This window comes from Bos indicus, chromosome 3 (genome assembly GCF_029378745.1).
Source record: "Bos indicus isolate NIAB-ARS_2022 breed Sahiwal x Tharparkar chromosome 3, NIAB-ARS_B.indTharparkar_mat_pri_1.0, whole genome shotgun sequence".
NCBI classification, from domain to species: domain Eukaryota; kingdom Metazoa; phylum Chordata; class Mammalia; order Artiodactyla; family Bovidae; genus Bos; species Bos indicus.
The window spans coordinates 86,676,145-86,692,513 of NC_091762.1; the positions used below are offsets into that span (position 1 = coordinate 86,676,145).

General features: G+C 43.7%; 1 protein-coding gene across 15 annotated transcripts in view; it reads right to left on the reverse strand.

Moving 5' to 3' along the window:
- FGGY (FGGY carbohydrate kinase domain containing) overlaps nt 1-16,369 on the reverse strand; it is a 525,569-nt gene that overhangs the window by 225,748 nt on the left and 283,452 nt on the right. For all 15 annotated transcript variants that reach the window (XR_011564145.1, XM_070780298.1, XM_019957367.2 and 12 more), the window contains one exon: nt 7,223-7,326. Coding sequence is in view for 14 of the 15 variants with exons in the window: in XM_070780298.1 (XP_070636399.1) it covers nt 7,223-7,326 (104 nt within the window). In the remaining variant the exon portion in view is untranslated. The remainder of the gene's footprint in view (nt 1-7,222; nt 7,327-16,369) is intronic.

Sequence of the window (16,369 nt, forward strand, 5' to 3'; positions counted from 1 at the left end):
GAAAGAGTTAGTTGCTCAGTTGTGTTCAACTCTTTGCAACCCCATGGACCATTGTCCGCCAGGCTCCTCTGTCCATGGGATTTCCTAGGCAAGAATACTGGAGTGGGTAGCCATTTCCTTCTCCTGGAGATCTTACGGACCCAGGGATTGAACCCCAGTCTCCTGCACTGCAGGCATATTCTTTACTGTCTGAGCCATCAGGGTAGCCCCCACTCCTCCACATTCTAGTCTTAAATTTACCATCAGAATTACCACTCTGACCTGTGGTCATCTCCTCCTTGTCTGTCTTTGTCCATGAAGGCAGGCATGACACTTTATCTTATTTATCTTAATACCCTTAGTACTTAGCCAGGCAAATACAAGAAAACATTTTGGTAATGAGTGAACGATTTAATAAATATTTTTTTAATGAACTTTTAATTTTAAAACAGCTTAGATTACAGAAAAGTTGGGAAGATAGTACAGTTTCATAGATTTGACACCTAGTTTTGTCATTAATATCTTACATTAAGCTAATATGTCACGATTAAAAAATGATGATATATTATCATTAACTAAAGACCTTACTTGATTCAGATTTCCTTAATGTTCATCTAACATCTTTCTTCTGTTTTAGGATCCCATCCAGGATGCCACACTACATTCAGTTGTTACATCTCTTTAGACTCCTCTTGACTACGATAATTTCTCAGACTTTCCTTGTTTCTTGATGGCCTGGATGGTGCTGGTCAGGTATTTTGTAGCATGTCTCTCAAATGGAATTTGTCTGATGTTTTTCTTATGATTAATTAGACTATGGTTATGGGTTTGGGGGAGGAAGATAACAGAGATAAAGTGCCATTCTCCTCACATCATGGCAATAGTACATACTATCAACATTACTTATCACTGTTGGTGCTGACCTTGATCACCTGGCTAAAGTTAGAGCTCAGATTTCTCCATTGCAAAATTATTCTTTTTCCCCCTTTTTGTACTGTCCTTCCTCTTTGAAAGAAAGTTACCATGTGTAGCTCATGCTTTAAGAGTAGGAAGTTATGCTCCACCTCCTTGGGGGGGTGGTATATATCTACATAAATTATTTGGAATTCTCCTGCCTGGGAGATTTGTCTCTTCTATTTACTTATTTATATCAGTATGGGCTCATATTCATAATATATATGTGACACTTTGGGTTATAATCCAATACACTTTATTTATATCTCCAGGCAAGAATACTGGAGTGGGTTACCATTCCCTTCTCCAGGGGATCTTCCTGATGCAGGGATCTAAACAAGTGAACCATGGTTTCCTGCATTGCAGGCAGATTCTTTACCATCTGAGCAAACAGGGAGGTCCCCTCAAATTGTTACAGTGTTTTCTTTTTTTAACATTTCTTTATTTTTGGTGCTACTGCAAGATACTCTAGGATCATCTTGTCTATTTCCTGCCTCAGTCCCCAGTTCAGTTCAGTTCAGTTGCTCAGTGGTGTCCGGGTTGGGCTGCCGACCCCATGGACCACAGCATGCCAGGCCCCCCTATCTATCACCAACTCCTGGAGTTTACCCAAACTCATGTCTATTGAGTCGGTGATGCCATCCAACCATCTCATCTTCTGTCATCACCTTCTCCTGCCCTCAATCTTTCCCACCATCAGGGTCTTTTCAATTGAGTCAGTTCTTCACATCAGGTGGCCAAAGTATTGGAGTTTCAGTTTCAGCATCAGTCCTTCCAATGAACACTCAGGACTGATCTCCTTTAGAATGGACTGGTTGGATCTCCTTGCAGTCCAAAGGACTCTCAAGAGTCTTCTCCAACACCACAGTTCAAAAGCATCAATTTTTTGGTGCTCAGCTTTCTTTATAGTCCAACTCTCACATCCATACATGACTACTGGAAAAACCATAGCCTTGACTAGATGGACCTTTGCTGGCAAAGTAAGGTCTCTGCTTTTTAATATGCTGTCTAGGTTGGTTGGGAGAAATATCAATAACCTCAGATATGCAGATGACACCACACTTATGGCAGAAAGTGAAGAAGAACTAAAGGGCCTCTTGATGAAAGTGAAAGTGGAGAGTTAAAAAGTTGGCTTAAAACTCAATATTCAGAAAACTAAGATCATGGCATCCGGTCCCATCACTTCATGGGAAAGAGATAGGGAAACAGTGGCTGACTTTATTTTTCTGGGCTTCAAAATCACTGCAGATGGTGACTGCAGCCATGAAATTAAAAGACGCTTACTCCTTGGAAGGAAAGTTATGACCAACCTAGACAGCATATTGAAAAGCAGAGACACTACTTTGTCACAAAGGTCTGCCTAGTTAAGGCTATGGTTTTTCCAGTGGTCATGTATGGATGTGAGAGTTGGGTGATAAAGAAAGCTGAGCGCAGAAGAATTGATGCTTTTGAACTGTGGTGTTGGAGAAGCCTCTTGAGGGTCCCTTGGACTGCAAAGAGATCCAACCAGTCCATTGTAAAGGAGATCAGCCCTGAATATTCATTGGAAGGACTGATGCTGAAGCAGAAACTCCAATACTTTGGCCACCTGATGCGAAGAGCTGACTCGTTTGAAAAGACCCTCATGCTGGGAAAGATTGAGGGCAGGAGGAGAAGGGGACGGCAGAGGATGAGATGGTTGGATGGCATCACCGGCTCAATGAACATGGGTTTGGGTGGACTCTGGGAGTTGGTGATGGGCAGGGAGGCCTGGCATGCTGCGGTTCATGGGGTCACAAGTAGTTGGACATGACTGAGCAACTGGACTGAATTGAATTAGGTTGGTCATAAACTTTCCTTTCAAGAAGTAAGCATCTTTTAATTTCATGGCTGCAGTCACCATTTGCAATGATTTTGGAGCCCCCCAAAATAAAGCCAGACACTGTTTCCACTGTTTCCCCATCTATTTCCCATGAAGTGATGGGACTGGATACCATGATCTTAGTTTTCTGAATGTTGAGCTTTAAGCCAACTCTTTCATTCTCTTCTTTCATCAAGAGGCTCTTTTTTCTTCTTCACTTTCTGCCATAAGGGTGGTGTCCTCTGCATATCTGAGGTCCTAGAATCAACCATTTCTCCAAGAAGCCCTGATACTTTTTATTGGAAAACAGTATTAGAAATGAAGATCTAGGCACCAGGAGTGCTTGTAGCAACTAGCTGCTAGGGTGTCCTTGTTTGAAAGACCCCTCCACTATCACAGCTAGGAAATGCATGTAGGTTTACTAAACTGAATACCTACATATGTCTATAAATATTTCTCTCTCTATATATGCATCTGAGATCTACAAGAAACTCAACATGAGTTTATCTTGATGTTTTTAATTTGAACCCATTGTCACATGGATCATTCTAGCATTGCTGTTGTTGCTGTTTAGCCACTAATTTGTGTCTGACTCTGCAACCCCATGAACTGCAGCATGCCAGGCTTCCCTGTCCTTAGCTAACTCCAGGAGTTTCTTCAAACTCATGTCCATTGTGTCAGTGATGCCAGCCAACCATCTCATCCTCAGTTACCCTCTTCTCCTCCTGCCTTCAATCTTTCCCTGAATCAGGGTATTTTCCAATGAGTCGGCTCTTGAATCACTTTTAACAATAATGCCATATTTGGTATATGGTGCTAGGAACAGTGCCAAACTGCTTACAAACATTACTTCACTTAATCCTCAAAACAATGTTATGTAAATACTATTGCCCACATAAAACAGACGAAGTTACAGAGGTACTAAAAGATGAAGTATCTTACCTAAGTGAGTGGTAAAGGCAATGTAAGAGCCTGCCTTTGAAATTACACCCACTATGTGATAGCTAATCATCAGGTCTACGTTCACCTAAAATGAAAAAACTTCAGTTCTGAGTGATTTAAGATGCAGATGTAATTCCTAGGTCTCACCAACTATTGTTCTGCTCAAACCTTACCTCTTCAATGCTTCCCCACCCTCCGCCCCAGGGTCCTCTCCCCATCTGTCACGCTGACTGAAGACAAGTTGCCAAGTTACGACCTGACTTGACAGCTCGAGAAAAGGGGTGCTGGGAGCGATGGCAGGGATCAGCTCCATCTGACCCCATGACTTTTCAACCTCTGGCTCACCCCTGCTGCGTATGATCTTGGGTTTTGGTGACTTGGTAGTAATTAACTCTGAACAAGCAGCTCTGCTTTCATGCAGTTAAAAAAAGAACAGTATTCTTTTTCCTTGTTAATTAAATCATCTACAAGGAAGATAAATGTGCAGCCCACACTTGTATCTTCTAAAATATCAAAGGCCTGATTAGTAAGGCTTATGTTCAACCTCAGGCTTTTTCCTCTAGATTCCTGGAAGTAACAGGGACGTGAAGAAAGGCAACTCTAAAGGACTTGTTACTTGGACATTCCTTCATTCATTCACTCTGGGTGACCTAGAAAGAGGCAACCTGGATCAAATGCAAAATATTCCTGGGAGTTTTGCCCCAATCAAAATTAGAATTAGAAACATGAGCAGTGAGGAGACAGGAAGAAAGAGAATCCTTCAGACCAAGCTGGAAATCACTTTTTGAAAACCCCACAGACCCCTCTAGTCCCTGTGTTCTGTTTGGAGAATTTTTCCTGACAGTTGGTGGTTTTACTTGCCAGAACCACAACAAAGAGGGTCCTTGAGCTTCCTGGAGAGTGTTTCCTCAGACCTGCACCTCTCTGAGACCTCACAAAGGTGTCATTGTTGCTGGCTCGCTGGGCGCCCAGCACCTGAGCCAGATCAAAGGCATTTTCCGATGCCAGCATGACCACAGTCTCGCCCTCACCACATAACATTAAAGCTGATGATTAATCCCCTTGGCCCAGGAGGTCCCTTCCCACTCCCAAGTACAAAGCGGGGTGGGGGTGGGGACTTTATTTCCAGCACAACACGACCATAATAAACCGGCATTTTATGGCCCTCATTCATTGCAACCAACTGCAGCTGCCCATCAAACTTGTTAAAGTCCCAACAGTTGCTTCATGTGAGCCTTTTTTATCACTAGGGAAGTGTAATAAGAATCTCCACCATTTCTGAATGTCTATTATGCATAGGGGATGTATGTACATAACTCATGTTACCCAGCAACCCTTTAAGATGGGCATCCTCACCCTCAGTGTGATGGATCAAGAATCTGAGGCTCAGAGAACTTCAGTAGCTCACATCAGGTCATGGGGTCAAAATGTGCATGAGCAGATGTCCAAACCTACACCTGTCTGACTCTGAAGCCCAAGCTCGCTCCACTCCAGTACTGGCCCTTTAAAACTGTGCACAGCACAGGAAGTCACCGAGGGGATGCATGTGGGACTCAGGCAGAGTTAGACCTGCGTTCTCAGCTCCAGCGTAAGTTTTGTGACCTTGGGAAAATGTCTGGTCTTTCTTAGGGTTTAGTTGCTTAATTTGTAAACTAGATGGTATACAACAAGCCAGCACCATTTCCATGAAGACACCAGGAAATTAAGACATGGGGATGTCATAGACTCACGTTCAAACAGATTTGCTGTTGCTCACAAATCCAAACTGAGTGGGGTAAAAGTATTCAATACTTAAGACTTTATAGGAGAAACCAGGTTAGACGTGTCCCTGTGAAAATGGGAGATGATTGCAACAGGCTTAAAACAGTGTTCAGTGAAGACAAGCTGGATAGTGTAGACTCACAGAGCGGGAGATGAGGGCTGAGTGTCCTGGTGGGCACCTCCTGCCCTCCAGCTCACGGTGGCCTTAGGCCTCCGTAGATTTCTCCCTTCAGGGACAGCCAAGCCTTATGACAGGGCTGCTGAGGGAAAGACAGAGGCCAGGACTTTTCAAGAAGTTCCATTTAAAAGTGTGTCCACAGAAACAAGCAGAAGAAAAATTTTTTGAGGAGGTTTAAGAAGTCCAGTGTACTGTCCTCTTAGGAAGTTGTCTCTAAGCCTGGACCCTTCCTAGGCAGGCACTGTATCCTTTCTGCCCAGCACACCAGTGCTAGCGATGGGGAGCTAGCCCTGGCAAAGTGCTTACTCCCTGTGCGCACACCTCGATTCATCCTCACCGCACTATGAGACATGTACTCTAACTCTCTCATCTCACAGAGGAATCCGGGGTCCAGAGAGGCTAAATGCTGTCTAAGGGCCCATCGTTAGGAAGTGGAGGAACTGGGATTGGAAACCAGTCCGGTGGCCCCGTCATCTCTATGAAATGTGTGAGAACCCTGACACCATGTCTGCTGCATACTAGATGCTCAGCTTCTCAAGTTCAATCTGAATCTACACCAAGGGGCCTTGTACCATAGTACCTGTTATCATTCTATCTCACCAATGGGAAGACTCATATCATGCTTATGTCCCCAGGGTTTAGCACAAGAGCAAAGGATCAGTGGATAAGTAAATGCATCAATATTTACTCAACCAAAGTATTACATGGTATAACAGGCTCATTGGTCCCCACAGTAACTAAACACAGTTTCTCAGGGCCTACGAGTTCCTCCACTGTGGTAGGGTTTCTGCCCTGGACTGTATCCCAGATCCCCCTCTAACCCTTACTCCTGTCTCCAGGCCTTCCTCTTCCTCCCCCAATGCTCCCCTCTATTTTACTCATCTGGGAAAAATCCAAGGATCGTCCATCTAACTTTAACAGAGTAATGCCTTTTAAATAAAAATATGGTAGAAATGGGTACTTATCGAAATGGAATGCTTTCAGACTCAGGCATTTAAAGAAGATATAAATTTTAGGGCAGGCACTAAATTTTAACTGTAATCTTGGAGAAAGCCTTTCCACTAATTCATGGAGAAAAATTAACAGAGTGAAAATTGCTTATCAGTGTGCTTTTGAAGTCATGATATGCAGCCTAATTCTATACATCATCAGACCGCTCCCAGGGAGATGGATTTATATTGACTGAGGGAAAGCCTGGCTGCCAAGGGAAACAGACACCTCTGTGCAGAGAAGACTTGGCTACCCATTAGGGACAGATTGTCTGGGAGTGAGGCATTGCCATCTCTGGATCCGATTTCACTCCTCGCCCCTCAGCTCTCTGGCCCGGGTAATGTCAAAGGTGGGTTCATGCCTTTTTACACTTTTTACAAATCTGACCCCTGTAAAAAGATCTGGCAAATCAAAGCAAGGCTATTGGAAGGAGCGCTGTGCTTTCCGCTCGACATGGCACAGGCGACAGAAAGAGAAGTTGCTGAGGGGTCCCAGGAGCCAGCAGCTCAGATCTCCCCCCTGGCTGGGCTGTCCACCCGAGTGTGGCGGCCCCGCCCTCACCCGCTCGGCAGACTCACGCCCATGTGACAAGAAGATGTTCCACAGATGACAGCCAGCCGTGACGTCACCGGCTGTCCCTCACAGGCGAGGCCGTGCCCCTTCACATCTGCTCCAATCACTCCTGTGAGAAAACAAAACGGAATCCTCTTAAAAAAGAAAGCAAGAAAGCTAGAACACACCCAAGACACTCTTTAATTAATTTATTTTTTAACACCAAACAACGCTGAGAAGGCATTCCAGGTGTAGGCCAGTCTCGACTAGAAACCAAAAGAGCATACCAGCCTGCCAGGGGAACTAAGAGGCCTGTCTATTTTTGCCTTTCTCTGGTCAGGGTATGGCTTCTGGTAAAGAACCTGCCTGTCAAAGCAGGAGATGTAACAGAACTGGGTTGGGTTCGATCTCTGGGTTGGGAAGATCCCCGGGAGAAGGGCATGGCAAACCACTCCAGTATTCTTGTCTGAAGAAACCCATGGACAGAGGAGCCTGGAGGGCTATGATCCACAGGGTTGCAAAGAGCGGGACATGAACTGAAGCGACTTGGCACACACCAGCACACACAGTGTATGGTCTCGAACACAGGAATAATGATAGCGACTCTAACAGAATGATAGAAGCAATGCTCATCAGTGAGTTTGGGTCCCAAACTACCAGGCACTGTGCTGAATAGTTACAAGTATAGTCTCATTTTATATGAAGCCTGTCACGCTGATGCTATTAACACCACACATTAGTGAAAGAGGGAAGGCCTATGTTTTGGTGAAGTGACCTGTCCAAGATCACATTGCTAGTAAGAAACAGGGCTGAAGGGAACCTAGTTTAACCCATCACATTTCAATCTCAAAGAAGGCAATAGAATCATTCGATGACGGGATCTTCTCAGCATCTCTGGGTCAGCATTCTTAATACTACTCTTTCCAGAACTCTCAGTGTAAAGGGTAGAGTGACTAACAGTAAGTTTCTGTTGAAAGAATGCCAGGTGGCAGAGAGTGTCCCATAAATGGTATAAGCTCAGGCTGCTCCTCCACATGGACTGTGTTCCTTGATACTTACTGGGCAGGTGAAGTTACAAATGCAAGGGGGGAGTTAGACTGTTTAGAGCCTTGGGTCATCCATCATTCATTCAATGAGCACCTTCAACACATAATACAACATACGGGGTTTTATACGTGGGACATGCAAACACGGAAACATTCCCAGTGAGGACACAGGCAGGAAGTGGAGAGCGTCAGGGCAGAGCACAGAGGCTGGGATGTGGGAGAGGACAGCTCCTTCCCGCCTCATGGACTCTGGGCCATGCTGCCCCACGCTCCATGTCTAATCCTCAGTGCTCCTTCCCACCTCCAGACCTCTGCATCCACTCTGCCCTCTGCCTGAAATGCCATTCCCCAACCTCTCTGCCAGGTGAACTCCAATTCCTTCCTAACTCAAATGTTATTTCCTCGGAAGGCTTCCCTGCTCCTCCAGGAAAGATGCTCTGACACCTTCTTGGACTTCCCTAACACACAAGACACTGGTAATTTACAGAATTACTGCACCCCGTCTGTCTCTCTTGCAATCATAAAAGCTGCTGGAAGCTGGCATTGCCTTGCAAACATGCTTAGATCCCCAGCACCGACCACAGTGGCTAGTACACAGTAGGAAGTGAAAGTTCCTATGTGGGGGACGTGATGATAAGATGACAGCTCTTGTCCTAGTGCTGCTCACAGTCCTGTGGGAGGGAGGGAAGGAGAAGCCTAGATGGAACATTGAAATGCAGGGATCAGATGGGACAGGAAGAACTGCAGGGCCTCTAACCACAGTGGAGAACAATATGGAGGTGTCTTAAAAAACTAAAAACAGAACTATAATGTGATCCAACAAATCCCACCCCAGGGCATATATCCATAGAAAAGTACAATCTGAACGGATTGTACTCTGATGTTCATTGCAGTACTGTTTACAACAGCCAAGACATGGAAGTCACCTGAATGTCCATCAAGAATGAATGGATAAGGAAGATACGGTGTATTTGTGTATACAATGGAATACTTCTCCGTCACAAAAAGAAGGAAATAATGCCATTTGCAGCAACATGGATGGACCTAGATATAAATCAGAGAAAGACAAATAACATATAATATCACTTATGTATGGAATCTAAAAAACACACATATTCAACTTTTTTACAAAACAGGAGTAGAATCACGGATGTAGAAAACAAGCACGTGATTACCAGGGGGAAAGCAGGGATGGAGGAGGACAAACTGGGAGAATGGGATTGGTATGTTGTTCAGTTACTCAGTTATGTCAGACTCTTTGGGACCCCGTGGACTGCAGCACACCAGGCTTCCTGGTCCTTCGCCATTTCCCGGAGCCTGCTCAAACTCATGTCCATTGAGTTGATGATGTCATCCAACCGTCTCATCCTCTGCCGTCCCTTTCTTCTCCTACCTTCTATCTTTCCCAGCATCAGGGTCTTTTCCAGTGAATCAGTTCCTTGTATCTGGTGGTCAAACTATCAGAGCTTCAGTTTCAGCATCAGTCCTTCCAATAAATATTCAGGGTTGATTTCCTTTAGGATTGACTGGCTTGCTCTCCTTGAGGTCCAAGGGACTCTCAAGAGTCTTCTCCAACACCATAGTTCAAAAGCATCAATTCTTTGGCAGTCAGCTTTCTTTATAGTCCAACTCTTACATCCATACATGACTACTGGTCCCATCACTTCATGGCAAATAGATGGGGAAACAATGAAAACAGTGACAGACCTTATTTTCTTGGGCTCCAAAATCACTGCAGATGGTGACTACAGACATGAGATTAAAAGACATTTGCTTCTTGGAAGAAAAGCTATGACAAATCTAGACAGCCTATTAGAAAGCCGAGACATTACTTTGCTGGTGAAGGTCCAACTAGTCAAAGCTATGGTTTTTCCAGTAGTCATGTATGGATGTGAGAGTTGGATCATAAAGCAAGCTGAGCACTGAAGAATTGATGCTTTTGAAATGTGGTGTTGGAGAAGACTCTTGAGAGTCCCTTGGATTGCGAGGAGATCAAACCAGTCAATCCTAAAGGAAATGAGTCCTGAATATTCACTGGAAGGACTGATGCTAAAGTTAAAGCCCTAATACTTTGGCCACCTGATGCAAAGAACTGACTCCTTAGAAAAGACTTTGATGCTGGGAAAGATTAAAGGCAGCAGGAAAAGGGGACAACAGAGGATGAGATTGTTGGAATGCATCACTGACTATGATGGACATGAGTTTAAGCAAGCTCTGGGAGTTGGTAATGGACAGGGAAACCTGATGTGCTGCAGTCCATGGGGTTGCAAACCGTCGGACACAGCTGAGTGACTGAACTGAACTAAACTGACTACAAAGACCTACTCTATAGCACAGAGAACTCTGATTGATAATCTGCAATGCCCCTTATGGGAAAAGAATCTAAAAAGAGTGGATGTATGTGTAACTGATTCACTTTGCTGCATAGCAGAAACTAACACAACACTGTAAATCAGCTATATGCTACAAAATTTTAAGAAAATAATCAAAGAAGAAGAAAGAGAAGGAGAAGAAGGAGGAGAAATGGGATAAAGAGAAGTAGAAGAAAGGCGGACGAGGAGAATTGCACAGCAGCTTAGCTCACCTTCAGGGATTCAGGGGATTTCCAAGGAGGGGGTCTATGCTGAGTTCTGCAGGAGTCAGGCATGTGAAAGGGTGAAGGTCCATCCTCAAGCCACAGATCCTTAGCTACTGAAGGCTGTGGCTGCTCAACAAGCAGGCTTTTCCAGAAAGCAGGATCTAGTGGGCCACTACGAGGTCTCTTGCATGCCAACAACTTTCTAGGCTTTCTCCTAAAGCTTTTTCTATATTCTACTTTCTTGGGCACAGCGACTTGGAACCTCAGTTATTGTGCAGAGGCCCAGTGGTGGAGGAAAAGCCTCTTTGTAAGTCTCTGTGTTGGTTATCACAGCCTGTTTTGTGTTATCACAGGAATTAGGTCCCAGCTACCAAGTGACTGAAGTCTGGGACTACGGCTGGAAGAGTCCTGGGCCTGAGGGGTTTCACTAAGTCCTGAGCATCATGTGGCTGCCCCTGTGACCCCTGTTTCCCAGACCCGTGTGACCCATGGGACTAGGCCACCCAATCAGGGCCCTGCCAGGAGATCTGAAGGCTTAAGGCACTGGAGAGCCAGAGTGCGTCTCCCCTACTCCCCTCGTGTCAAGGGGCTGCTACTTCATGACTTCAGCTGTGCCGACAGGGCCGAGACTCCCACTCGGCCCATGTGGACCACTATGCCTCTGGTTACACCACCTCCTCCTATGTCCCTCCAGCAAGGGGTGGCAATGGCTTCCATTTTGCTATTTCCCTGACTTGCTTTGCAGGGAATATAACCCTTTATAGCTCCTTCATAATCTAAGTCACCATTTTTATGTATTAAATTCCCTGTTTTTTTGTATATACTTACAGTGCTTTACATTTTTTTCTGGGAAATCCTGGGTGATAAATTTCCCCATCCAGGGCACAAAGACTTTTGACAGAAAGAAACCCTAGATATGAGATCATTTTATTTGAGTTGTATTGGCAGTCTCTCTCTCTGTGAAAGTGTTAGTCGTTCAGTTGTGTCCAACTCTTTGTGACCCCATGGATTGTAGCCTGCCAGGTTCCTCTGTCCATGGAATTTTTTCAGGCCAGAATACTGGAATAGGTAGCTATTCCCTTCTCCAGGGGATCTTCTTGACCCAGGGATTGAACCCAGGTCTCTTGCATGGGCAGGCAGATTCTTTATCATCTGAACCAGCAGGGAAGCCCCCTCTTTCTGTACATGTCTCATTTTATTCTTACAACCACTGAGTGTGATGGGTGTTATTAAAATTCTCATTTTTACAAAGGAAGAAACTGAAGCTTAGAAATGAGAACTGAACCAAGCTCACACAGCTCACCAGAAGCAGGGCTGGGAATCCCATCCAGGTAGCTTGATTTCGAACTGCTGGGTCTAGGTTTTTCTCCAAAATAAAAATCGGATAACCAGGTAGTCAATGTTTACTCATCTGTATACCTCAAAATATTGGGGCCTTACAATATTGATCCCGAGATCCTTGCTGGAAAAGGGGTTGGCCATTGGTGGGCCACCGTGTTATAAGCACGGGCAAGGAATTCCTGCTGATGACTGCTTTTATTGGTCCCATACATATAAAGCATGGGCAGAGGTTATCTTATAGGGCACCTCAATCCTGAAAGGGAGTTATGCAAGGTAAGAAAATAAATTTGTGGAAAATATTTCTTTGTTTCCTCTCTGATTAGCAGATTCATTGTTGATATTACTAGGCTTAGAATCTGAGAATGAGTGTATTACAATGAAAAAAGAATGAATCTCCACAACGTTCTTCATAGCAGCCACACCGATTTGCAGGGTAGAGATAGAGACACAGGCACAGAAAACAGATGTGTGGACACTGGGGCGGGGTGGGAATGGGACGAATTGGGGGTTGGGACTGACTTATATGCATTGCTGTCTATGGAATGGATGACTAATGAGGAACTCCTGTGTGGTGCAGGGAGCTCTGCTCAGTGCACTGTGCTGACCTGGATGGGAGGGAAATCCAAAGGGGATAGGATATATGTATACATATGGCTGATTCACCTTGCTTGTGCAGTGGGAAGTTAGCACAACACTGTGGAGTAACTAAACTCCAATAAAAATTAAAAAATAAGAAATGATTTAAAAGCTGCTGTCACATATTAGAAAAAAAAAGAATGGGATTTGGAGACAGTAAGGTCTGCTATAACATGCAGAAAATAACAATATCACATGGAAGCTGTGATATAGAGGTAATGCTTAAAAATAAAACTTGGATTAATGGGTGCTGTGTCACTACCATCACTATCCAGCATCATCAGTATCCTCTGAACTCTTCTCAAGAGACAGTTGTATTCTTCCTACGTTTTTAGAAAATTGATCAGATGGCTAGGATAGGCTGGATATTGCATTAAAGTCTTTCAATACTGTCTCACAACCTTCACAACATATATTCTTTCTTCCCTTCAACACATACAGAAGCAGCAAAGTAATTTGCCCAAGGTCACAGAGGTATAAGACCAGTGCCAGGATGTGGCATCTTGAATTTATTTGGTCTGACCCTAAAACCCGTTCTTTCTAGAATCCCTCACTTTATAATGTGATAATCATCTTATACAAAGGAAATATATTTATAAGTGTCAGTTCACCAGGGACCATTTACTCAGAGCCATGAGTTTCGAGTTTGAAAATCTGAGTTTGAGCTGAAGTTCTGCCATGAACCACCCGAAAGTCTGTACTATTCCCGCACATCCACTAGGAGAGAAGTGGATCACAAATGGAGGTTCTTTTTCAGCCATTTTCAGGACATAACATACACGATTCTTTGAAAATACTGATTCTTTGAAAAAGTGTCACCTGGCCTGGAAACAGGAGGGTTGAAAGAAATCCCTCCCAAGAAGGTCTAGTCTCAAGTCCCAAGGGAACATAGAAAATCTCAGGCCAGGCTGGCACAGCACCAGTGAGAGGCAAGAATTGCCTGGTTTCCCCTCCAGAGAGGTTCTGAGCACTCTGCCTAACAGATCCGATCCAAGGGCTGATGCTGCTGAGACCACGTGAGTCTCAGCCCTGGCATCCCTCATTATGTCTTTGGCCACATAGAGCTTGGAGGTGCCGACCCGGAGAAAAGAGGTCCAAGGTCCAGGAAGCAACAGAGGGGAGGAGGAGCTTTCTCTTTTCTGCATAAACACATTTCACAACCCATAGAGGGATCATGGGCCTCATGTGTACATCAGGAAACAATTCCTAAGATGGGGTTTTGACAAGCACAGCTTTCAGCACTGCTGGGGCCCTTCACATGACTATGCAAGTGTCAGTGAATTCAGCATTCCTCAGAAAGTTTAAAAAGCAAAATTAGCAGCTGAAGAAATAGGCACCAAAAAAAAAAAACCTTGAGAGATTCAACTGCATTTTCCTTGAACCTTGCACAATGTTCAGCTGATGGTAGTTGCTTAACAAAATTTTTTTTGTTGAATGAAAAACAAACAGCTTACTGAGTCAATGAATCAATCCAGGGCCTCTTATTTAATGACTTTTCCCCTTTAGTTCATATCAAGAAATGTGTTTTAAAAACACAGAATTAAAAAGGGAGAATTAAAAATCCATGAACAAGTCTTATTTTCCCTTATGTGCTCTTTCCTTCCCTCTGTCCCATCCACCAAACATCCATCCTCCATCCAAACACTTATTGAATATCGACTCTATTTCTGTCAAAGAAAAAAGAGACTTTGCAAATGTTATGATTAACAGTGGGTTGGTTATCCTGTAATTTATCAAGCCACAACTGCTTTGAAAACTTTAAAGGGTTTTACAGAAGAAAAGCATCCCAAGCTCTAGCGTTTGTGCTGTAATTATCTCATACTTTATAGCTACATAAAGTACTTTATAGTTTGCAAAGCATCCTTAAACACTGTACCCTTCATGAAGATTTTTTTAAAAATCCTGTAATATGTGTTATTTTGAGATCACAGTTGAAGAAACAATTTAAGAGAGGTAAAGTAACTTACTCAAGTTTATTTAGCTACTTAGAGGCAGGAGCAGGACTCAATTAGGAGTTTTAACTCTCCTAGTCTGAAGATTTTTTCTTATGTTTGAAAAATAAAAAGGTCTGTTTTAGATGGATTTACATCTTGAAAATGATGCTCTTAAAATAACAACCCAGGTACCTTTCTGAAGAAAAAAAGGATGAGAAGGAATTTGAACATTACCTATGACTGCATGAACTTGAGACTCTTGAATTGGCCATGTGGAGGAATAAACTGACTGATAAATTTCATCAAATGAGCTGTTTGACTAAGCCAGCCAAGGGGTTTAGAGGTTCTTCAGGAAGAGGATCTTTGAAGACCACCAGCCTTGTGTAACCAAAGATTTTTCAATAATTGTAAGCTCCCAGGATTTTTTCTGCAGAGGACCAGACACTAGTTTCTACACAAGAAGATACTGAATTCTGTTGTTTTTATGAATATTCATTCATTTTATATAGAAAATAATAGATGGGTTTGGCACTAGAGTGCTTAAAAACCTGGACTTGTTCATCAGGGGCCCTTGGTTAAGTTTCTTATCTCCTTTATGCATTAGTTTCTACATCTGTACAATTTGAATAATTGTATCCTCCTCATCGGATAGTTGTAAGGATTAGATGTGTTAATATGTGTAAAGTGCTTATACCAGTGCTGTCTGGAGAACATTCTAAGATGACAGAAATGTTCTGTAACTGCATTTTCCAACACAGCAGTCACCAGACATAGATGGCAACTGAGCCCTCAGAATGTGGCTAGTGCAACTGAGGAACGGAATTTTCCATTTTGATTAATTTCAGTAGCGCATGTGGCTAAGTGGCTGCTGTATTAGAGCATGCTGAGGACTATATGAATGCTTGCTGTTTTTATTATCGTTGCTATTACTGTTGTCTTCAGACTTAGCCTTGAACCCCATTAACATGTTCTTAGGCAAAAGCCTTGATCTCTAGAACCTCAATTTCCAAATCTAAAGATCCTGGATAACAATGTTTACCTTCCAAAATTGCTGTGGGTGGGGATTAAGTGAGATGTAGGTGGACTCTACCCATACTCAACAAATGGGACCATCAGGTGTGCTTGGCACAAATGTAGAGATTTCCTACTTATTCCTGAATGCTCCTTGCTCAGCCAGGCCACTGAACATTTCCTCATGCTCTTCCTTCTCCTTGGAACTTTCTTCCCCTAGTACACTCCATCCCCCAACAATCTACCAGGGGAACATGGGCTCCAGGGTGCAGACCCAGCTCTTTCATCAGCAGTCTTTCCAGACTGTGACTTCCCCCATCCCCCAGAATACCCCAGTCAGGGAGAACTGGTCAAGCCTCTTGTATCTGTAATGTACTTGTTTGCACAGCTGTCTCCCTCTACCAGACTGTGAGCAGACTGAGGCCAGGGAAGGCCCACTAATTTTGGCTGTTGTTTAATAAATGAATGATGGCATGTTGTACAAGGTATACATAATATTAGTGAAACACAAGATGTTTTCTAGACAAAGGTAGTGGATTTAATCATGGGCAGATACGCTGTGTCTTAAATATGACTGACAGTGAAAGATAAAAGAGTTTTGAAGGACAATTTATAAGTGATGGTAAA